This window comes from Anomaloglossus baeobatrachus, chromosome 1 (assembly GCF_048569485.1).
Source record: "Anomaloglossus baeobatrachus isolate aAnoBae1 chromosome 1, aAnoBae1.hap1, whole genome shotgun sequence".
NCBI lineage: Eukaryota > Metazoa > Chordata > Amphibia > Anura > Aromobatidae > Anomaloglossus > Anomaloglossus baeobatrachus.
The window spans coordinates 126,548,707-126,572,659 of record NC_134353.1 but is presented as its reverse complement, the minus strand read 5'-3'; the positions used below and the strand labels follow the sequence as shown (position 1 = coordinate 126,572,659).

Below are 23,953 nucleotides of genomic sequence, written 5' to 3'. Positions count from 1 at the left end.
CTTTGCCCAGTTCCATCTGCGTCCTCTGCAGCTGGACATTCTCCGCTGTTGGGACAAGCAGCCTTCCTCCTTGCACAGGTCAGTGGCTCTGTCGCCACAGACCAGGAGCTCTCTTCAGTGGTGGCTTCGGCCCCTCTCTCTGTCTCAGGGACGCTCCTTCCTGGCTCCGTCCTGGGTGGTCCTCACCACGGATGCCAGTCTATCCGGCTGGGGAGCGGTATGTCTCCACCACCGAGCACAGGGCACTTGGACTCCGTCCGAGTCAGCCCTCTCGATCAATGTGCTGGAAACCAGAGCCGTGCTCCTGGCTCTCCTAGCTTTTCACTCCCGTCACAACAACAAGGTTCCGATTTACGTGGCTCGCTCCCACGATCCTCAGGCCTTTGCAGCGGACGCTCTGGTTCAAGACTGGTCCCAGTTTCGTCTGTCCTACGTGTTTCCCCCTCTAGCTCTCTTGCCCAGAGTCCTGCGCAAGATCAGAATGGAGGGCCGTCGGGTCATCCTCATTGCTCCGGACTGGCCCAGGCGAGCTTGGTACCCAGACCTGCTCCATCTGTCCGTAGAGGTGCCGTGGCATCTTCCGGACCGTCCAGACCTTCTCTCACAAGGTCCGTTTTTCCGCCAGAATTCTGCGGCTCTCAGATTGACGGCGTGGCTCTTGAGTCCTGGATCTTGACTGCTTATGGTATTCCTCCTGAAGTAATTTCCACTATGACTCGGGCCCAGAAGTCTTCCTCGGCCAAAATCTATCACAGGACTTGGAAAATTTTCCTGTCCTGGTGTCGTTCTTCCGGCCATGCTCCTTGGCCTTTTTCCTTGCCGACCCTTCTGTCCTTTCTACAGTCCGGTCTGCAGCTAGGACTGTCCCTCAATTCTCTCAAGGGACAAGTCGCAGCTCTGTCAGTGCTGTTCCAGCGGCGTATCGCCCGGCTGGCTCAGGTCCGCACCTTCATGCAGGGCGCGTCTCACATCATTCCGCCTTACCGGCGGCCCTTGGATCCCTGGGACCTCAATTTGGTCCTCACGGCCTTGCAGAAACCCCCCCTTTGAGCCTCTTAGGGAGGTTTCTTTGTTTCGTCTTTCACAGAAAGTGGTCTTTCTAGTGGCCATAACTTCCCTCAGGAGAGTCTCTGATTTGGCTGCGCTCTCTTCGGAGTCACCTTTTTTGGTTTTTCATCAAGACAAGGTGGTTCTCCGTCCGACTCCGGACTTTCTCCCTAAGGTGGTTTCTCCTTTCCACCTTAACCAGGACATTACCCTGCCTTCCTTTTGTCCGGCTCCTGTTCATCGCTTTGAAAAAGCGTTGCATACTCTGGATCTGGTGCGGGCGCTCCGGATCTATGTGTCTCGCACCGCTGCTCTTAGGCGGTGCACCTCTCTTTTTGTGCTAACCACAGGTCGGCGTAAGAGCCTCTCTGCTTCTAAGCCGACCTTAGCCCGTTGGATTAGGTCGACCATTTCGGATGCCTACCAGTGTTCTCAGGTGCCTCCCCCGCCGGGGATCAAGGCACACTCGACCAGAGCTGTCGGTGCCTCTTGGGCTTTCAGGCACCAGGCTACGGCTCAACAAGTCTGTCAGGCTGCCACTTGGACTAGCCTGCATACCTTTTCAAAGCACTACCAAGTGCATGCTCATGCTTCGGCAGATGCGAGCTTGGGCAGACGCATCCTTCAGGCGGCTGTCGCCTATTTGTGAAGTTAGGCTCTGCCTACTTCTCAGTTTTTCTTTTTATTCCCACCCATGGACTGCTTTGAGACGTCCCAATGTCTGGGTCTCCCATAGGAACGATAAAGAAAAAGAGAATTTTGTTTACTTACCGTAAATTCTTTTTCTTATAGTTCCGTATTGGGAGACCCAGCACCCTCCCTGTTGCCTGTTGGCAGTTTCTTGTTCCGCGTGTTATCACCGGCTGTTGTCGTGGACAAAGTCTTTGGTTGTTCCGGTTCTTGCTCTGTTTTTACTTGTGGGTGGCTATTCTCCTTCAGCTTTTGCACTAAACTGGCTATATCTGGTTCTCCAGGGGGTGTATATGCTCAGAGGGAGGAGCTACACTTTTTTGTGTAGTACTTTGTGTGTCCTCCGGAGGCAGAAGCTATACACCCCAATGTCTGGGTCTCCCAATACGGAACTATAAGAAAAAGAATTTACGGTAAGTAAACAAAATTCTCTTTTTTTTCCTTGACTTTACACATCTGAGCATGCGCAGTTGTGTAAAGACAGATGCGTTAACGGAATCCGTCAAATGACGGATTCTAACGGAATCCGCCACCATAGGCGTCCATTATAAAAACAACGGACACCAACGGATTCCTGCAGGATGCGTTTCTTTGACAGAAATGCAATGTTCCATCCGCCCAACGGTCACTGACGGTCAGCGTCAAAAGAACTGATGCGCCGCGGGGCGGACGCAATGCAAGGCCATCCGTTGCTATCCATAGCTAATAGGAGTCTATGAGGAATCAAACGGTTTCCTGCAACGGTTACCGTAATTCCTCAAGGCTGCAGATAGCAACGGAAGCCGTCCAACGCAAGTATGAAAGTAGCCTAATACACACAACTTTTTGTAAGCAATTTTTTTTTCCTGCCACAGAATATTCCCCTTCTGATATGTTCACTCTGAGTCCATTTTTGATTACTCTCCAATTCTAACTTAGTAGAGTTGAGCAAAACCAAAACCATTCTCAGGACGTTGGTTCGGCGACCATATTGGTACTCCATAGCAGCTGGACAGGAACTTTTTGAGCTTCATTACTGTGTTTCCCCAAAAATATACCCTACCCCGAAGTTAATCCCTAGCAGAAATTTTCAGCATTTTCGGCGTAAGGATGAAATAAAAGCCCTACCCCGAAAATAAGCCCTAGTTGCGGTTCAATAATGAAGTGTCCATGCAGCTAAAAAGGTTAAAGAATACAGCAGGACACTTCATTATAGAAAGCAGACACCCCCAAAAGAGAGAAGAAAGAAAACAGAAGACCCCGCAGTCATATTCACTAGACGCCGAAGAGGAGGACCAGCAGTAGAACGCACATGAACACACATCAGATTGCACACTCGTCAATATGTTCCTCCTCAGGTCAGAACAATCCGTGTCACCAGATGTGGTGGTTGCATGTGCGATCTGATGTGTGTATGTGTGGTCTGATGTATGTGTGTGTGGTCTGATGTATTTGCGTGTTGGCCAGAAGCAGGGGAGGATGGCGTGCAGCATACCTGCTGGGAGCACCCACCAGAGATCACAGGAGGACCTGGGAGCCACGCAGACATCCGGGGTCTGGTAAGTATGATTCTTCTTTGAAGGTGGGAGGGGGTCTGCTTTTTTTTTGGTAAGCTCACCCCCAACCATGTTTCTTCTAGAATAAGCTCTATCCCAAAAATAAGCTCTAGCATATTTTTGGGGCAAAAAGTAACATATTACAGTGTCTTATTTTCGGGAAACACGGTATTAGTTGCCGGCATCCTGGGTCCCTTTTCTGATTATTGGGACCCTACAACATGATTATGTTGCATGAACTACTACTAATCAGTAGGGCCCAGGATACCAGCAGGTAGAAGGAAGTTGGTTCCAAAGCTCTTGTCCAGCTGCCACAATGTACCAGCATGTCAAATGGACCAGAGTCCTGTGAACACTTTATCAGTTCTATGACCCATTTTATTTTAATATTAAAGACATACGTTATATAATTATCAAGTTGGCAGAGGGTAGTGTTTTGACTCTTAATTGTTACTATCCAACTGTGAACCTTGCCTCTTTTGATTTCCCTTGCTATCTGTATTGTATATTTTATGCTGATAGCATGCTTACATTAATGAGGTCTACAATGATCCTTTGCTATCTCTTTGCAGGGATGTCTGTATACTATCCTCAAGTACGCAAGGCATTAGACAGTATACTTCGGCATCTTGATAAGGAGGTTGGCAGGCCAATGTGCATGACAAGCGTGCAGATGTCCAATAAAGAGCCAGAAGATATGATTACGTATGTATACATTGGGATGATGGATTTGTGCACTCTACTCTCTAGCAGTTGTGAAAAGTAATATGTTTGATGTACTTAAACCCAGTGATCAATAATGATCCTAGCAGCTAATGTCAGCTGGCAATTACTGTACTGCACAAAGCTTCTCATTGATAGTAATTAGATTGAAGCCTGGGTGTTATAAAGTAGAAGGGTAAATTGCATCATTGTGGGGTGCAGTTTGCCTGACACTGACTTCCTACTAAAATGGAAAGGAGCAAGGTAACATTGTCATTTTTTTTGTAAATATGAAAATACATCTATTACAAGCAAGCCATTAAAATATTCATCCTGAGAATAGGTCATCACAAACAGCTCAAATTTTATTTCATAGTATATTTCATTCTAGCCCACAACATCTTTACATTAACAAGCATTGTATACTGCCTGTGGCACCGTGATGGGCACGCAGTTCACCCCAATTTTCACCAATACATTGAGAAAGGTTATATCAAATCGAAAAAGGTAGACAGCAATAGGTACCCTAACTATATTGTGCAATGTAGAGTGTGGAAAAATATTCTACCATCTAGAGGTATTTTACAGCTCCAAAAGCTGTCTTATATTTTGGCCATTGCCACGATTGAAGAGAATAGGAACTGATCTGCTGTACTCAGCAGTTGCTAAACACTGTACAGATCTGTGCTTTTCTACTCTATATACACAACAGCCAAACAAGTGAACAACCCCTTTAAGTCAAGTTTTTATATTTAACATATTTTATAAAATTGTATTTGTTTTTTTTAATTAATTCTGTGTAGTTTATAAATCACACATGTCACTGTTTTCTTCATTACATGATTACTGTTATCTATGAGTGAGAGAGCTTTTTTAGTGAATGAGTGTAGTAACAGATATAGTAGTAACAGATATATCTAGGTAATATTGATTTGCTTTGTAATTCTTTACGTGAATGGAATGTATAGCAATCTCAATGCAATATTGGAGATTATAATGTCTGATTTCCTTATATGTGACAGAGGTGAAAGAAAACCCAAGATTGACTTGTTCAGAACGTGCATCGCTGCTATCCCTAGGCTCATCCCTGATGGCATGAGCAGAGCGGACCTCATTGAATTGCTTGCAAGGTAATCCTATTTTGTGCACTTTGTTTCTAATTCAAAGCATAAAAAATAGTCATTGTATCACAAACAACAATAATAGCCGCTAAAACCTAACCTTCATTCAGTATTCTATAAAAAGTCATGTATGCAACACAAAAGTCAATAAAGGGAGTGACAGGACGGGGCGATATACAGTACATGCTGCAGTGATCTGGCATTGCTCATATGTATCACAATGACAAACCTGTGGGCATATCCTAGAGTTGGGGGGTACAGGATAGCTACACAGTGGGTTTCCCATTATTGAAAGGCAGCATAGCTTTTGGAAATATCTAAGGCTTTGAGGTTTGTATTTTTATCTCTATTGATGTGTTGGTGACGGCAGTCATGACGTTATGGTGTACAGAATAAAGGTGATGTGACTTTTGTGGTAATGGGCCACTTCAAATTTCCATCTGGAGAAGTGTCTTATATATCATCATTATTCCTATTTAGGCTACTTAGAAAAAGTGTTGTCTTAATAGGGCACTTTAACACTAGAAGTCCTAGAGAGGGGTCATTTACCATTTCTACCATTGGAACCCTATGGAGCTCGAAATTCCTGGGACTTCTAGTGTTAAGGAACAGTTGAATAGACCATGTATTTTGTCAGCGTGCTGTTCATGTACTGTTCGGTATTAACTTACCAAATTTTTCAGACTATAGGATGCACCCGACTATAAGATGCACCCAGATTTGGACAACAGAAAGGCTACATGCGCACGCTGCTTCTTTTCTTTATCGTTCCTATGGGAGACCCAGACCATGGGTGTATAGCTACTGCCTCCGGAGGACACACAAAGTTACTACACTCAAAACGTGTAGCTCCTCCCTCCTAGCATATACACCCCCTGCTAGCCAGTCCTAGCCAGTTTCAAGCTTTGTGTCAGGAGGATCACACACACACATGCATCCTTTTTTGATTTTTCATTTTTTCTAAAGATTTGGAAGAAAAGCGGGTCCACTGGACCCCCGGCATGTCCCTTCACACTCCCCTGGCGGCAGTGCTGTTAAGGTTGACTTCAGGGCAGAAATCCCTTCATGCCGCGCTCCTTCACCATCCCTTATGGGCTCTGGCTTGAAGTTAGAGCCAACACGGTTCTCACTGCCTTGCAGGAGACCGGCCTCCATCCGCAGCCCTTTGGCAGGACCCTGCTGGACGGAGCACTGGACCCCCACCCCACCAGGGATTGGACCCTGCGTCTCAAAGCTAAGTATAGAGACGTTGTTCAAGGGTCCTTCTACAATGTGGATTTATTGAGGGGACAGTGATTTATGTTGATAATGCTGCTTTTTACAGTTTTTCCGGCCGGTTTCTCAGTTTTTACTGAGTACCGCGCCGATGATGCCTGATTTTCGGCCGCATGTATAACTCTAGGCCCCGGCTTCAGCCGCGGCCTAGTTTCGTTTTGTTCCCCTGCATGTTACTCATGCAAGGGGACACTGCAGCGCCGCCCGCCGGCCGCTCTGCACAGGGGACGACACTCCGTTTTAGGAGATGATTCCCTCCCCTGTACATGCCTTAGCCCTCCGATTCCCGCTCCTAGGTTAACCCCCGCCCCCCCCCCCTCTCACTCTGGCGCCATTTTCTCAGCGTTCTTAGTACGCTGATCGGCGCTGGCTGCTCTGCAGCAGAGGGAGTGGATATATGGCTGGGGGTCCAGGCTTGGAACCTGAGGGGGCACTCACAATAGCGGCCTGATAAGTCACAACCTCTGGCTGTGCACTTTTATACACGATCTCGGCATTCTGAGGGAGTTAATTCTTTATTATAGAACCTCCTCCGCAGCATGTCTCACACTAGGAGCAAAGCTCCAAGGCTGTATACTACATGTTCTGCATGTAAACTCATATTGCCTGAACCGGCACGGACCCACACTGTAATGGTCCTTATGTGGTGCCTCTGCCTGGAGTCTCCCCAGGCTGACCCCTGTCTTGGGTATTCTAGACATTCTAGACATAGCCCCCCACCTCTGCAGCATGTCTCACAGAGCGAGGCTGCAGGCTGTTTTTAGTATCCACTGCTGGTAGTCTCGTACGGCTGTACCGAGCTCATAACCACTGTGGCCCCTCAGCTTGGAGGCTCATTCAGGGTCCCTCCAGCTGCTCCGGTCGATGGCTGACCCCTGGGGGAATCTTTTTTCCAGGGGTCGGCCTGTCCCGGCATCTGCTGAGCATGCAGCCCCCTTCTCAGGGCGTTTTCTGCTCGCTCAGCAAAGCTCTCAGACCCCGTCCTCCTGACAGGGAGACGCAGGGTCCCCTGTCCTCCCCGTCCCGCAGCTCCGATTACGAGCTGACTCATTGGACGAGGAGGATGTCACGGACGCTACTTTAGGTACTTTGATCCGTCCGTAGGTGACGCGGATGCGACTGATTGGATTGCGTCCATTATACTTGTATTGGACCTCCATCCGCCTGTATCAGGGGAGTATTCCCCGCTGGCAGTAAGGCATCAGTATACCTTTAACAAGACGAGGAGTGTGTTCCTTAACCACTCCAGTTTTCAGCCCGCTGCGTCCAAGCCCACAGCCTGTCCTGCAGACCCCACAGCGGGGTTCTGCTGCCTGTCTCCCCCTCCCATCAGAGGTGGTCAAGGAGTGTACTCATTCGCCAAGGGTGGCCACTCCGGTGTCTAGACTTTCAGCCCGGATAGTTGTATCAGTGGCTGACGGCACCTCTATAAGGATCCCACGGTACATTAATTTTGTACTGGACCTCAATCCGCCGGAGTTACCTTATCTAGGTGAACACAACGTGTGTTCCTTAACCACTCCGGTTTTCAGGTCCCTGTGACCAGCCCAGGGTCCGCTCTGACAGTCGCTTCCCATGAAGCGTGATTCTGAGAACTGTGTTTCCCCTGTCCACCAATAGTGGTCAAGAAGTGGGCTCATTCACCTCAGGTGGCTCTGCCCGGACCGTTATGTCAGTGGCTGATGGCTCCTCAGAGGAGATGCATTCCCTCACAGGGACCCTATGCCCAAAACGGTTGCCTGAACTTCCAGACTTCAGTCTTTTCATCCTCTGCCTAGGTCTGCCATGCTGGACACCGCACGGCGGTGGTCTTGGCTACTTTCCTCGCTGTCCGCAGGCTCCTGTGGCTTCGGAAATGGAGGGCAGATGCCTCTATAGAGGTTCCTTGCTGGGCTCCTCTTTGGTGGGACCAGTCTCTTCGGAACCGACTGGATGAAATTTAGGAAGCTCTTGGCGGGGAGAGTTCTTCCTTGCCACAAACCTAAACCAGGGAACCTGTCCAGGGCAGGAATCAGTTGAGGTTTCGGTGGTTTCCGTTCCTCCATCTGATCGTCCTCTAGCTTGGCCTAGGTTCATAGAACCAATTGGCTTGAAGCTGCGTCTTCAGAAGACCGCAGGAGATGCTGCCACTTAGTCAGCTTCCTCCGAGCTATCTAGCCACGCCAACCTCCTCCTAGTCGGTGGCAGGCTCTCTCCACTTGGCGACGTATGGTTCTAACACGTCTCCGTTCAGTGGGGGCGGGATTATATCTCCCATGGCTACAAGATGGAGTTCTGTCCACCCGCCAAACAGATTTTTTCTGTTACCTCCTCCCGGCTCCAAGGCCGCCGCCTTCTCATAAGCCGTGGCATTTCTTGCAGGCCAATGGAGTAATTGTACCGAATCCCGACTGGGAACGGTTTTGAGATTTTTGTTTAAATCTATTTCTAGGCCCCGAAGAGGGCGGTGCCTTCCGACCTGGATCTTTAGCTTTTCAAGCATGGTCAGGTGTGGCGTTTTCACATGGAGTCTCGGTCTTGTTCCGTGTGTTTTTTTCACCGGATCAATCAAGAACCCAAGGAGATTCCCTAGCAGCCTTCGGCATCAGAGATGCTTTTCTGCAACGGTCAATCGCAGTTTCACACCAGCGTTGACTGCGTTTTGCCATCAGAGTGGTCCAATTCGTGGCTCTTCCCTTGGGGTTGGCCACGGCCCCTCGAGTATTCTCATTGGGGCTGCTGTGATTAGGGTCCTGCACCCCTAGGGATTGACAGTGATCGTTTGCCCTAGACGGCTTTCTTCTCAGGCCTTCTTCCAGTGCAGACTCTTAGCAGAGTACTTCGCTTACTCTCGCCACTCTAACCTATTCGGGTGGCTTGTCATTCTGTTCAAGTCCACTCTGACTTCGAACCAGAGGCTCTCAAGGACGCAATTCGAGACTGTCGGCTCTTGTGAAGCCACTCTTAGTCGATAAGTAGTCCCTCCGCTGGCGGTCGACGTCGTTCTATCAGACACCAAATACAGGTGCTGGTCAGACGGTGGCGTCAATGGAAGCGATTCCTTGCCCAGTTTCTCCTGTGCCCTCTGAGACTGGATGTTGTCCGCTGTACACGCGAACTCCCTCCTTCCACGGGGTGGTGGCTTTGCCACTGACCTGGGGCTCGTTTTCAGGGGTGGTTTCGACCACTCTGTCTCAGGGACGCTCCTTCCTGGCCCCGTCCCAGGTGATTCTCACCAGGGTGCTGGTCCTTCCGCCTTGGGAGCATTATATCTCCACCGCGGAGCGCAGGGCGCTTGGACTCTGTCCGAATCAGCCCTCTAGATCAATGGGCTAGACATCAGAGCTGTATTCTAGCTCTCTAAGCCTTCACCATTTGTTGGCGGCTAGGCACATTCGAGTTCAGTCGGATAACGTTACAGCGTTTTCCTACATCAATTTCCAGATCGGGACACTCAGCCGCCTGGCAATCTTGGCGCCTCAACATTCTTCACTGGACAAGGGACTCCTAGTCCACCGTATCCGCAGCCCACATCCTAGATGTCAAGACTGCGGGCAGATTATTTCAGCTGTCCAACCGTGGTCCACAATCCTCAGGTTTTGCGGTAGACACACTGGTTCATGTTTGATCCCAGCTTCGTCTCTACCTCTTGCCCAGAGCCCTGCACAAGATCAGGGAAGGGGGCCGTCGGGTCATTCTCTTACAGACTGACCCAGGCAGGCTTCGTATCCTGACCTGCTCTTTCTGTCCGTTGGATTGCCATGGCATCTTCCGGTCCGTCCAGACCTTTTCTCAGAAGGTCCGTTTTTTCCGTCAGAATTCTGGATTCTCGGATTGACGGCGTAGCTATTGAGTCCTGGATCTTGGCGACTTCTGGTATCCTTCCTGAAGTCATCTCCGCTATGACTCGAGCTCCAAGGTGTCCTTGGACCTTTTTAGCCTTGCCGACCCTCCTGTCCCTTCCACAGTCCGGTCTACAGCTAGGACTATCCCTCATTAAGGGACAGGTCTCCGTTCTGTCGGTATGTGCCAGCGGCGTATCGTCCGGCTGGCTCCAGTGCGCTCCTTTAAGGGCGCGTCTCACATCATTCCGCCTTTCCGGCGGTCTATGGAGCCCTGGGACCTTAATCCGGTCCTCCCGGTTCCCGGAAACCCCCCTTTGCGCTTCTTAGGGAGGTTTCTTTGTTTCATCTTTCACAGAAAGTAGTCTTTCTAGTGGCTATAATTTCCTGCCAGGGAGTTCTGGCGGCACTCTCTCTGAGTCACCCCCTTTTTTGGTCTTTTGCATCAAGACAAGGTGGTCTCCGTCCGACTCCGGACTTTTTTCCCTAAGGTGGTTACTGCTTCCACCTTATCCGGGGCAATTTTCCTGCCTTCCTTTTGTCCGGCTGCTCTTCATCGCTTGAGAAAGCGTTGCATATCCTGGATCTGGTGCGGGCGCCCCGGATCTAGGTGTCTCGCACCGCCGTTATTAGGCGGTGCACCTCTCTCTAGTACTGACTGCTAGTCAGCATAGCGGTCTCTCTGCATCTAAGCCGACCCTTGTTCGTTAGCTTAGGTCGGCCATTTCCGAGGCCTACAAGTGTACTCAAGTGCCTTCCCCGCTGGGGATCAGAGCACATTTGATCAGACCTGTCGGTGCCTTTTCGGCTTTCAGGCTACGGCTCAGTAGGTCTGTCAGACGGCAGCTCGAATTAGTCTGCATACTTTTTCGAAGCTCTATCCAAGGCATGCTCTTGCTTTGGCAGACGCGGGCTTCGGCAGACGCATCTTTCAGGTGTCTGTCGCCCATTTGTGAAGTTGGGTTTTCCTGCTTCTCAGTTGTCTGTTTATTCCCACCCATGGACTGCTTTGGGACGTCCCATGGTCTGGGTCTCCCATAGGAACGATAAAGAAAAAGAGAATTTTGTTTACTTACCGTAAATTCTTTTTCTTATAGTTCCGTCATGGGAGACCCAGCACCCTCCCTATTGCCTGTTGGCAAGTTTCTTGTTCCGTGTGTCTTCACCGGCTGTTGTTGTAGACAGAGGCTCCGGTTATTCCGGGTTTTACTCTATCTCTACTTGTGGGTGGATGTCCTCCTTCAGCTTTTGCACTAAACTGGCTAGGACTGGCTAGCAGGGGGTGTATATGCTAGGAGGGAGGAGCTACACGTTTTGAGTGTAGTAACTTTGTGTGTCCTCCGGAGGCAGTAGCTATACACCCATGGTCTGGGTCTCCCATGACGGAACTATAAGAAAAAGAATTTACGGTAAGTAAACAAAATTCTCTTTTTTTGTGTTCACAAACTGCAGCCAAAACTGCACCTTGTCAGAGAGAGCCTGGAAATGTCACAAAAAATGTAGGTGCTTTTTTGGTGCGTTTTTGGCTGCAGTTTTGTCAACAATTGTTTCATGTATTTTTCAGTTCAAACAAGCCCATAAAGCTTGTTGAATTGAAAAAAAAAAAAATTAGAAATAAATAAATAATTAAAAAAAACTGGCGTGCGGTCCCCCCCAATTTTAATGCCAGCCAGATAAAGCCATACGGCTGAAGGCTGGTATTCTCAGGATGGGGAGCTCCACGTTATGAGGAGCCCCCCACCCTAACAATATCAACCAGCAGCCGCCCAGAATGGCCGCATCCATTAGATGCGGCTGTTCTGGGACAGTACCCGGCTCTTCCCGATTTACCCTGGTGCGTTGGCAAATCGTGGTAATAAGGAGTTATTGGCAGCCCATAGCTGCCAATAAGTCCTAGATTAATCATGTCAGGCGTCTCCCCGAGAAACCTTCCATGATTAATCTATAAATTACAGTAAATAAACACACACACCCGAAAAATCCTTTATTAGAAATAAAAAACACAAACACATTCCCTCATTACCAATTTATTAACCCCGACAAAGCCCTCCATATCCGGCGTAATTCACGGACCTCCAGCGTCGTTTCCAGCTCTGCTGCATGGAGGTGACCGGAGCAGCAGCAGACTCTGTCGCTCCGGTCACCTCCACGCAGTTAATGAAGACAGCCGCGCGATCAGCTGAGCTGTCACTGAGGTTACCCGCGGCCACCGCTGAATCCAGCGGTGGCCGCGAGTAACCTCAGTGACAGCTCAGCTGATCGCGCTACTGCGTGGAGCTGACAGGAGCGTGGAGGACGGGACTTTCAGCGGTGGCGGTGGCAGTGAGAGGGGTCCATCATCTCCCCTGTGCGTGCACGCTGGGGACAGCGGTACTTCGGGGAACATGTGGAGGACGGGACCATCAGCGGCGGCGGCGGCAGCGAGAGGGGGATGGTCATTGGCAGCTGAAAACATTGATTTTTCCCTCTCGCTGCCGCCGCTGCTGATAGTCCCGTCCTCCACATCATCTCCCCTGTGCGTGCACGCTGGGGACAGCGGTACTTCGGGGAACACGTGAAGGACGGGACTATCAGCGGCGGCAGCGAGAGGGAAAAATCAATGTTTTCAGCTGCCAATGTCCATCCCCCTCTCGCCGCCGCCGCTGATAGTCCCATCCTCCACGTGTTCCCCGAAGTACCGCTGTCCCCAGCATGCACGCACAGGGGAGATGATGTGGAGGACGGGACTATCAGCGGCGGCAGCGAGAGGGGGATGGACATTTGCAGCTGAAAACATTGATTTTTCCCTCTCGCTGCCGCCACCGCTGCTGATAGTCCCCGTCCTCCACATCATCTCCCCTGGGGACAGCGGTACTTCGGGGGGTAACACGTGGAGGACGGGACGGGACGGGACCACTTGCCTGTTACCTCACTTCCTGACAAATCACCTGCGTTTTTGGTACCAAAAACGCAGGTAAAAGGCAGGTAAAATGCACCACTTTTGAATAGCATGCATTCTTCCTGTGTTTTTGATGCCCTCATTGATTTCAATAGGTGACAAATGTTGACAAAAACGCAGGAAGAATGAACATGCTGCATTTTTTTTGTCACAAACTTTTGACAAAAAAAACGCTGACAAATAAACTGCAATGTGCGCATGACAAATCTGACTTCTCATAGACTTTGCTGGGAAGTCAGATGTCAGAAAGTTCAGCTGACAAAACTGCAGCCAAAAAAGCAGCAAAAAAAGCAGCGTGCGCATGTAGCCAAAATAAGAAAAAAAAAAAATATTAACACTAACCTGGTGATGTACTATTCTGTACGAGGTAATGCCCCTAATGTTGGTAGCCTATGTCTCTGCTCATTCCTTGGTGCTTTAGGGTAGAGGAGGGGGTAATGACTTATTTCAAAGTGGTAGAAGTATATCAGGAGGGATGTACCAAAAAATAAAGGGTATCATATACTGTCCCCAACAGTGACATAAACAGGTTCCAATACACTTTACTTTGGTTGTCTTGTACCAATGTTCATACAGAGCACAAGTCCAGTTATTGTTGAATCCGCTAAGTGGCTGGTGTCTTATATGTGTAAGGTTTTTCATTTCTGTCCATTAAACTCCTTATATAAAATTTAGCCAGCTATAAACTTTAGTAAAAATTATTCTAATAGCCACACTACTGATGAGGATTCCTAGTGCAGATTTTATATTTTTTTTTTTATATAGTGTTCCTGTGCTACACTGATTTTCTTTGTTCGTCATGATCACAAATGTGGGCATCCATTGCTGGCATTACACATGTATCCTACATGTTGTATAGACGGAGTGGAAATGCAGGGGATTGGCTTTTAGCTGGGAGATGAGACTCTTCTGCTAAGGCTAGGTTCACATTTCCATTGTTTTGCATCAGTCACATGCGTTGCTTAACGCATGTGACTGATGCGTTGTACAACGGATGACAAAGAACAGAATTCATTGTCGGACTCCGTTGTATGCGGGGGGCGGAGCGCGAGGGGAGCGGAGTTTGGGGTGGGTGGAGCCAAGCGGGGCCGTGGCGCTGAGGACGTCAGTGCCGCGGGGACTGCAGGGCTGGGGACAGGTGAGTGTGTGTGTGTGTGTGTGTGTGTGTGTGTGTGTGTGTACATGCCGAGTGCGGGAGGGGGTGGAGCCGAGCGGGGAAGTGTCTGCCTCCCTGCACACGTATTCAGGGTAAATATCGGATAACTAAAAGCAAAGCACTTTTTGCTTCGTTACCCGATATTTACACTGGTTACCAGCATACACCGCTTAGCGCTGGCTCCCTGCACACGTAACCAGTGTAAATATCGGGTAACTAACCAAAGCGCATTGCTTAGTAACCCGATGTGTATCCTGGTTACGGGTGCAGGGAGCCAGAGAGAGCATGTGCAGCAAAATCCTACGGATTGCGCTGCTCAAAAAACGTAACAGGCTGCGTTCCTTCCGCCCCGCGGTCAGTCGTTTCACGACTGATCAGTCGGGCGGAGGGTGCAACGCAGCATCATCAGTCACAATCCGCCGCTCATACAAGTCTATGGGAACAACGGAATCTGCCAAGCGGATTCCGTTGTTTACCAGAGCTGCGGATTGTGACTGATACAATTTAACGGAAGTGTGAACCTAGCCTAAGTGTTTTTCTTCATTCTGTGCACATGAGACTTCTCCTATTAACCAAGGTATGGAAAAGGGGGAGGGGAAAGCTCACCAGGTTCTCTGCAAACCCCACCTATGCAAGGATGTGGCTGGCCACCACATACAATATAAGCAGGAAGGAAGGAAATCCAGCATCAGGTTCTTTCTTAGAAGTGGTATCCAAATTTATTTAGAAAGTCATGCCTATAACTAAGGAGCAATCCGAAACGCGTAAGGAGTGGGCCCTGTGTTTGCCTGAGCATGGGACTTATGTTTTTACATTTTTTGCACGTATGACTTTCTAATTAAATTTGGATACCACTTTTAAGAAAGAACCTGATGCTGGATTTCTTTCCTTCCTTCTCCTATTAACCCTCATGTGCACACAAGCTTTCCCTAACCTGCTAGCAATCTCAGCTCAGTCTCCTGCTCACAGATGGAGAGAGAACTGTGCAGCCGCTTAGTTATCTCAGCGATAGGAGCGCAGAGCTCATGAATGCTCTACCTTATGATTTAATGAACAGTCCATGGGGCCTGGCACTGTAAGACGCCCATACATTTTAACAAGACTTTAACTTGTTAAAAAGATGCATCTTATAGTTAGAAAACTATTGTATTGGTGCAAATGAGCAGTGATCCAGTAACCTCTGTGTATGTGGGGGAAAAAAGCACTGTCCACGGTGGTCTGATTTTATGGTTGTTATAGTGTATGTAATGGCAGGCCGCTCCTGCAACCATCTGTAATGTGGAGCAGCGCACAGAGCGAACGGTCCCAATAATTTTAGCGCTCATCTGAGCCTGTGCTATGGGTTACTCTAAGGCTTATGAATGATGCGTCCAATAGTTAGAGGGCTTTCCACTTGGAAAATGCTTCCCATTATAACTGATATCTTACATTTTATGTGTCTATAATAATCAACATCCAGACAAAGAAAAGATATAAATGCTGAAATATTTGCTCTGATGGATAATGCGAGTCCAACAAATACCTCCATAAATGTATCCCTGCTCCTCTCTATAGCGCATTGTGATGGAATATTCTGTATCATACTGAGAATGGCGCGGTGTTATCTCTCCTGCCGTCTGGGTATTATGTTACTCTAGCACAGCTCCGCTCTGAAGCCGCGCAGTTACTCGGAAACCTAAAAATTACCAATCCCATGCTGTAATTGCTAACCATTTAACCTGCTCCTTTCACCAGGACAAACGATGCTCGCTGCGGCCGCTGTGCTACATGGCTGTTCTTTGTCTTCCAGGCTGACGATTCATATGGATGAAGAGCTGCGTGGGCTGGCTTTCAATACCTTACAGGCTCTGATGCTTGATTTTCCCGACTGGCGGGAGGATGTGCTTTCCGGATTCGTGTATTTCATTGTGCGGGAAGTGACTGATGTGCACCCATCACTTCTAGACAATGCGGTGAAGATGCTGGTGCAGCTGATAAATCAGTGGAAACAGGCGGTTCAAATGCACAATAAAAACACTGACGCACAGGTATTCCCCCTCATCATAACTCTGCCAGATTTGGGGATAGACAGGAACCCATCCCAGAACAGGATAATATATTACTATAATATGGCATCAGTTTATGATTGGTGGAAATCCGACCTCTGGGACCCCACAGATCCAGAGAGTGAAATACATCCACGATCTGTGGTGTAATTACCCTGCACCACTGGAGGCCTTTGTGGCCACTGTAATCCTGAGTGATGGCATTGAATGTTTGTCCCCGCATCAGTAATAAGGTGATGCATGACTTAGGGTACCTTCACACTTAGCGATGCAGCAGCGATCCGACCAGCGATCTGACCTGGTCAGGATCGCTGCTGCATCGCTACATGGTCGCTGGTGAGCTGTCAAACAGGCAGATCTCACCAGCGACCAGTGAACAGCCCCCAGCCAGCAGCGACGTGCAAGCGACGCTGCGCTTGCACGGAGCCGCCGTCTTGAAGCTGCGGAGACTGGTAACTAAGGTAAACATCGGGTATGGTTACCCGATGTTTACATTAGTTACCAGTGTGAGCAGGGAGCAGGGAGCCGCGCACACTGAGCGCTGGCTTCTTGCTCTCCTAGCTGCTGTACACATCGGGTTAATTAACCCGATGTGTAATGCAGCTACATGTGCAGAGAGCAGGGAGCCGCGCACACTGCTTAGCGCTGGCTCCTTGCTCTCCTAGCTGCTGTACACATCGGGTTAATTAACCCGATGTGTACAGCAGCTACATGTGCAGAGAGCCGGAGCCGGCAGCACAGGCAGCGTGAGAGCTGCGGAGGCTGGTAACTAAGGTAAATATCGGGTAACCCCCTTGGTTACCCGATGTTTATCTTGGATACAGCTTACCTCAGCTGTCAGACGCCGGCTCCTGCTCCCTGCTCGCTTCATTTGTCGCTCTCTTGCTGTCACACACAGCGATCTGTGTGTCACAGCAGGAGAGCGGCTTTGAAGAAAACGAACCAGGGCTGTGTGTAACGAGCAGCGATCTCGCAGCAGGGGCCAGATCGCTGCTCAGTGTCACACACAGCGAGATCGCTTATGAGGTCACTGCTGCGTCACAAAAAGCGTGACTCAGCAGCGATCTCGGCAGTGAGCTCGCTGTGTGTGAAGCACCCCTAACTGTAGTAATCACTTACAAATGGAAATACCCCTTTAACGATGCTTCCCTTTTTACTTGGTGTATCCTATTGGGTATATGCACACGATCAGGACCCACCACGTTGCGATTCTCCGCAGGAGACTGCAGCTACTCATGCCCACGATCAGGGTTTGGGGCGCTGCGGTCTCTTGTGTGTTCTCCCTGTGAAGAACACTCGTTTCTGCAGCACAGAATTGACATGCTGAGGCTTGGGAAGCCGCACTGCTGGTCAGTTTTTGCTGTGGGAAAAACTAGCACAGTGGAAAGATTTCTATAAATCCCATCCACTGTGCTCGTACTGTACAATGCAGTGTTTTGGACACAGCTGACGCACGCTGCATCCAACATGCTGTGAACACTGATCGTGGGCTCGCAGCGTTAGTATGGGTTCATGGGGTTCCTGTTTCTGTTTTTGCTTGAAATACATCAGCATGGTGCACTTTCACCTGAAACATGGTTGTGGAACAATGACAGTATGCACAGATCCTTATTTCAGGTTTTATGATCTATTTTACATTGCTAATAGCAAAGGATAGACAACGGATTCAATAGAAAAAAATCAGAACTAATTTATTGATCCACTTTTAAAGTCCATAGCAAAATAAAAAAAAAAAAATGCACATAAATGTGTTTCAGACACCTGTACTTAATCGTAATATAATACTATAAAAAGCACCAACAACCAATCTGTGTTTAAAACGGATTGGATATCACTCAACTGCTCAGATCCACACATGTAGTTGGATCAGTAGAAGTGCAGTCCGTAGAGATGTCGGGATATACCTCTGGATTACATAAAGCTGTACTCAAAACGGCTGAACGTGTGTGTGTGTGTTGTGTGTGTGTGTGTGTGTTGTGTGTTGTGTGTGTATATGTGTGTGTGTCTAATAATATATATATATATATATATATATATATATATATTATGTGTGTGTGTGTATGTGTATATATATATATATATATATATATATATATATATATATATATATATATATATATATATATATATATATATAATGTATGTGTGTGTGTATATATATATGTGTGTATATATATATATTTCTTACTGTGTGCTTATAAAAAAATATATATGTGTATATATGTATATGTGTATGTATGTATGTAGCAACACACAGTCATAGAAATATTATAGTTTTTATTGAAAATGTACAATTTGGATTACATTAATACTATTGATGAGCGAGGACGACTATGCTCGGGTGCTCAGTACTTGTAACAAGCAGTTGGACACTCGAACTTTCTTGATTCGTTTACAACATATGATGGAAATCAATGGGGAACTCGAACATTTCTCCAGAAGATCTTCCCAAAAAATTGCTCTAGTTCCCCGTTGACTTCCATTATACTTGGTACACGAGTTGAGCCCGTCTGAGCGTCCAACTGCTCGATCATTTCTTTTACAGTTACTACTTTGTGTTGGTATTTCACATAAAATCCCCCCAAAATACATTTTAGTTGTAAATGCAGAAATGGTGAAAATGTGGCATTAAAGCCAAACAGCCCTTCTCCTTGCCCCTACTTCCCCAGTGATCTTGTTGGAGAGGAAGCCATAACCACTAAGCGCTTTTCATACACAGAAACCTGTTGGGGGCTTGATTTTTACATATATTTTTACTGTTTGCAGCGGGGTATGCACAATGGAGCCTCCCATACTCTCCCTCTGGAAAGGAGTCCGGCCTCCAGTGTTTTCCATGTTGTAGAAGGGTTTGCACTGGTGATTTTGTGTAACAGCCGGCCCGGCACCAGGAGGTTAGCCGTCAACGTCCTCCGGGAGATACGAGCTCTCTATACAGTCCTTGAAATTTCGAAGGTGAGAGCGTAGCTTCGTTGTGATGCTTTAATAAGACCTTTTGTGCCTCCTCCATCCTGTTTCTGTACGGAGGAGATTTGTTGCATCACTGTGTGGAAATGATTTGGTATAGCTGAGTTTGGGGATGTTGTAGTTTCTTCATTTATTTTCCTTTCTGTGTTTCTCTGTTGTAGGGTGACGAGGAGCTGGCTATTGATGTAATGGACAGGCTTAGTCCGTCCATTCTGGAAAGCTTCATACACCTCACAGGAGCCGATCAGGTAAAATGATCAGATACCTAGTAGATCCTAGACCCAGGTACAAAGGCTGTGCAGACCATGGGTTCATACATCATAGAAAATCCTATCTATAGTGAGATAGTGCGTCCGGCATGATAACGTTATCTCCCGTTGTATAGTTCTACCTTGTACAGGAGGAGCAATGATCTGTGCTGCTTTTATGTCCGGTTATTAGTAAAATATTACATGTACAGCTTCTAGTGTGTGATGTAGAGCAAGCGGCGTATGTCTTCTGTATATAGGAAGTTGTAGTGATGGGTAGGGACGGTGGTTATAGCTGTTAAAGGTGTGGACGTACAGGGGCAGCTCATAGTCCCACTGTGTAGTTTGAGTTTTAGTAAGTTTAGTAAGCAGTAGTAAAAATTTGTAGGCTAAGTTCAGGTTTTATTTTGGTGTTCATAGTCTCATGATCTGGGCTTGGCAGCTGAGTCTTATGATCTCTTCAATCTTGTTAATTGTATGTCATTACAGTACTACATGTCTGATACATTACTGATGATGAAGGATGAGGAAGTGTTGCCTGCTCTAACCTCGCTTTGAGGCATGGACCCCAAATAGACCAATTGGGCCTTGGCTTAAAGGGAGTCAAGACAAAATGACTGTTGAAACCAAGCACAGGCTCTTTGTGCACTCTTGGTCTGGCCCAATAGCTCAGTTCACCTTTCCGCTTCTTTTTTAGCATCCATCTCCAAACCTTCTTTGTTTTGATTGGAACCAGAGAAGGGCAGAGATGGATGGAAAACAATTAGGTGAGCATGTGCACGGAGCTGCTTGGCCATACCAGGGATGCATGAAGCTGCTTGGCCATACCAGGGTGCACAGAGCTGCTTGGCCTTACCCGGGATGCATGGAGCTGCTTGGCCATACCAGGGGTGCACGGAGCTGCTTGGCCCTACCAGGGGTGCACGGAGCTGCTTGGCCCTACCAGGGGTGCACGGAGCTGCTTGGCCCTACCAGGGGTGCACGGAGCTGCTTGGCCCTACCAGGGGTGCACTGAGCTGCTTGGCCCTACCAGGGGTGCACTGAGCTGCTTGGCCTTACCAGGGGTGCACGGAGCTGCTTGGCCCTACCAGGGGTGCACTGAGCTGCTTGGCCCTACCAGGGGTGCGCTGAGCTGCTTGGCCCTACCAGGGGTGCACTGAGCTGCTTGGCCCTACCAGGGGTGCACTGAGCTGCTTGGCCGTACCAGGGGTGCACTGAGCTGCTTGGCCTTACCAGGGGTGCACGGAGCTGCTTGGCCCTACCAGGGGTGCACTGAGCTGCTTGGCCCTACCAGGGGTGCACTGAGCTGCTTGGCCGTACCAGGGGTGCACTGAGCTGCTTGGCCCTACCAGGGGTGCACTGAGCTGCTTGGCCGTACCAGGGGTGCACTGAGCTGCTTGGCCTTACCAGGGGTGCACGGAGCTGCTTGGCCCTACCAGGGGTGCACGGAGCTGCTTGGCCTTACCAGGGGTGCACGGAGCTGCTTGGCCCTACCAGGGGTGCACTGAGCTGCTTGGCCCTACCAGGGGTGCGCTGAGCTGCTTGGCCCTACCAGGGGTGCACTGAGCTGCTTGGCCCTACCAGGGGTGCACTGAGCTGCTTGGCCGTACCAGGGGTGCACTGAGCTGCTTGGCCTTACCAGGGGTGCACGGAGCTGCTTGGCCCTACCAGGGGTGCACTGAGCTGCTTGGCCCTACCAGGGGTGCACTGAGCTGCTTGGCCGTACCAGGGGTGCACTGAGCTGCTTGGCCTTACCAGGGGTGCACGGAGCTGCTTGGCCCTACCAGGGGTGCACTGAGCTGCTTGGCCCTACCAGGGGTGCACTGAGCTGCTTGGCCGTACCAGGGGTGCACTGAGCTGCTTGGCCTTACCAGGGGTGCACGGAGCTGCTTGGCCCTACCAGGGGTGCACGGAGCTGCTTGGCCTTACCAGGGGTGCACGGAGCTGCTTGGCCCTACCAGGGGTGCACGGAGCTGCTTGGCCCTACCAGGGGTGCACGGAGCCGCTTGGCCCTACCAGGGGTGCACAGAGCCGCTTGGCCCTACCAGGGGTGCACGGAGCCGCTTGGCCCTACCAGGGGTGCACGGAGCCGCTTGGCCCTACCAGGGGTGCACGGAGCCGCTTGGCCCTACCAGGGGTGCACGGAGCCGCTTGGCCCTACCAGGGGTGCACAGAGCCGCTTGGCCCTACCAGGGGTGCACTGAGCGCCTTTTCTGTTCTGAGACTGACATTTTGCTGCAAGTTTTCGTGAAATCCCAGTTAGAAGACTCCATTGAACTTTTATGATCACCAACTTTCATCTCCCATCTTAGTCATGAAAGATCTGTATTAATTGAAGACACATTTTAGAGGCTTTTTGAGAATGAAACAAGAGTCCTGGAGGAGAAAGAAGCAAATTTCTCTTCTAAGATATATTACAAAGTTCATTGTTTTCACATGTATTAATGATTTATGAGATAATAATTAAAACAATGGTTAGTCTTTACATAAAGTAAACTGCATGTGTTAATATTTCTTTGTGTTTAGCCTTTAGTTATTTTGATGTCCCGTTTCTGTGATTTCCTCTTGAGGATTCATCTAGGTCTGGTCTGATTTTTCTTATTTCTCTTCTTTAGACCACTTTGCTGTACTGTCCTAGCTCCATAGATCTTCAGACGCTCGCAGAGTGGAGTTCATCCCCCATCAGCCATCAGTTTGATGTGGTCAGTCCATCCCACACCTGGATCTTTGCACATGTCACTCAGGGTCAGGATCCTTGGATAATAAGCCTGTCCAGCTTCATGAAACAGGAGAACCTGCCCAAGTACTGCCCCACAGCTGTCAGCTATGCCTGGATGTTTTCGTACACCCGCCTCCAGCTGCTTTCACCACAAGTCGATATAAAGTAAGACATTGTTTGCGGTGGAAACAAGGAATATAACGCATCTAGCTATAAACTTGATAATTACCTCCTTTATAGGGCGCTTTCACACGTCAGTGAAAAAAAGCACACATTTTGACTGACGTGTTGAAGGTGCGTGTGGCCCTCTGTGTGCTGTGATTTTGGCACATTTGTCTTGTCTGTGCGCTATCCGTGAGAGTAGGAACTTTTTACTCGCCTGTCCCTGGTGCTGATGACTGGCCGCTGCGGTGTCACCATGCTGTTGCTTCTGGGTCCGCGGTGCAGTGAATATGAATACCGAGATAGATCAAAAGAGACAACCGTACATAAATAAGTACATATATCGCAATTGAATAATAGAGAGGGCTGTAAGGATATAGAACGACCTACGGAAAAATACATGAGAGACACAGAAATGTAGAAAAAATTCCACGAAAACCGATAAGGTCAAAAAACAAATGATTTATTGCTTAAAAAAAAGAGACCGCCACAATGGCAGTATAAACCAGAAGAAGAGGGAATCATATGTAGTGCAAAACATAAGGGCAGAGACTCCGTAATATATGGTAAACCGTCCAGGAACAATAAATAGCAGAAATTGTGACAATATAGTTGGCAGATAATAAAAATATATGACCAGGAGAAAAATGAAGAGGAATATGAAACACGCAGTTCTGCAGTATGACGTGTATATCACATGTTAATAAAAGTGAAAAATGCAGAACTGGGAAACAGGTGACGTGGCGTGGATGTAACAGTCAGCCTAGTGTAAAGTGAACATGTAAACAAAAAGAGGGGACATCACATGGGGTATGTGCAAACAATGTGGTGCCAAAGGGACTAAAGCACTAGTGGCCTTAGCACAACATGGTGCACACCCCACAAATAGTTTAGATAGTTTAAGTGGTGAAAGGATTGGAATAGATACCTGATCAGAGGAGACCTGGACATGGAGGACTTGCCCGTACATGTGACGCCTTGCCCTTATGTTTTGCACTACATGTGATGCCCTCTTCTTCTGGTTTATACTGCCATGGTGCAGTGAATATGCATGAGCATAATGAGCGGGCCTTGAAGGAAGTGACAGCAGCGCCAAAGACCGCATCGCTGGAGACGGGGGAGTATAGAAATTCATTTAATTCACACACATGTTTTCTCTGGTGTGTGTCACACGGATCACACCACTGTGTGGTCCGTGTGACATCGGTGGTGCCGGAGAAAAACAGACTTAAAGCCATACAGACATGTTTGTGCGCCACGCAGTTCCTGAGAAATCACTGATGTGTGCGCATTGATTTTAATGGGTCTGCGTATCTCCGTGATTCCAGTACTTATATAAATGGCAACATACATACCGGAATCACTGACTTGTGAAGAGGGCCTTATAGAGATCTTTATCTAGGACTATTATTATTTTTGTGAATGGGACTAGGAAGTAACAGACAAGTAGTTGCCAGCAATTGCGGAGCGCTGATCTATGCTGAATCGGACAGCTCCTGCTGGTGATTCTGTGGCTTCTACTGATGTCAC

General features: G+C 48.6%; 1 protein-coding gene across 7 annotated transcripts in view; it reads left to right on the top strand.

Moving 5' to 3' along the window:
• The window catches only part of FRYL (FRY like transcription coactivator), a 520,064-nt gene that overhangs the window by 339,329 nt on the left and 156,782 nt on the right, over positions 1 to 23,953 (top strand). For all 7 annotated transcript variants that reach the window (XM_075347029.1, XM_075347025.1, XM_075347024.1 and 4 more), the window contains 6 exons: positions 3,845 to 3,977; positions 4,997 to 5,104; positions 16,075 to 16,312; positions 19,097 to 19,282; positions 19,456 to 19,542; positions 22,158 to 22,426. In XM_075347029.1, the coding sequence (XP_075203144.1) occupies positions 3,845 to 3,977; positions 4,997 to 5,104; positions 16,075 to 16,312; positions 19,097 to 19,282; positions 19,456 to 19,542; positions 22,158 to 22,426 (1,021 nt within the window). The remainder of the gene's footprint in view (positions 1 to 3,844; positions 3,978 to 4,996; positions 5,105 to 16,074; positions 16,313 to 19,096; positions 19,283 to 19,455; positions 19,543 to 22,157; positions 22,427 to 23,953) is intronic.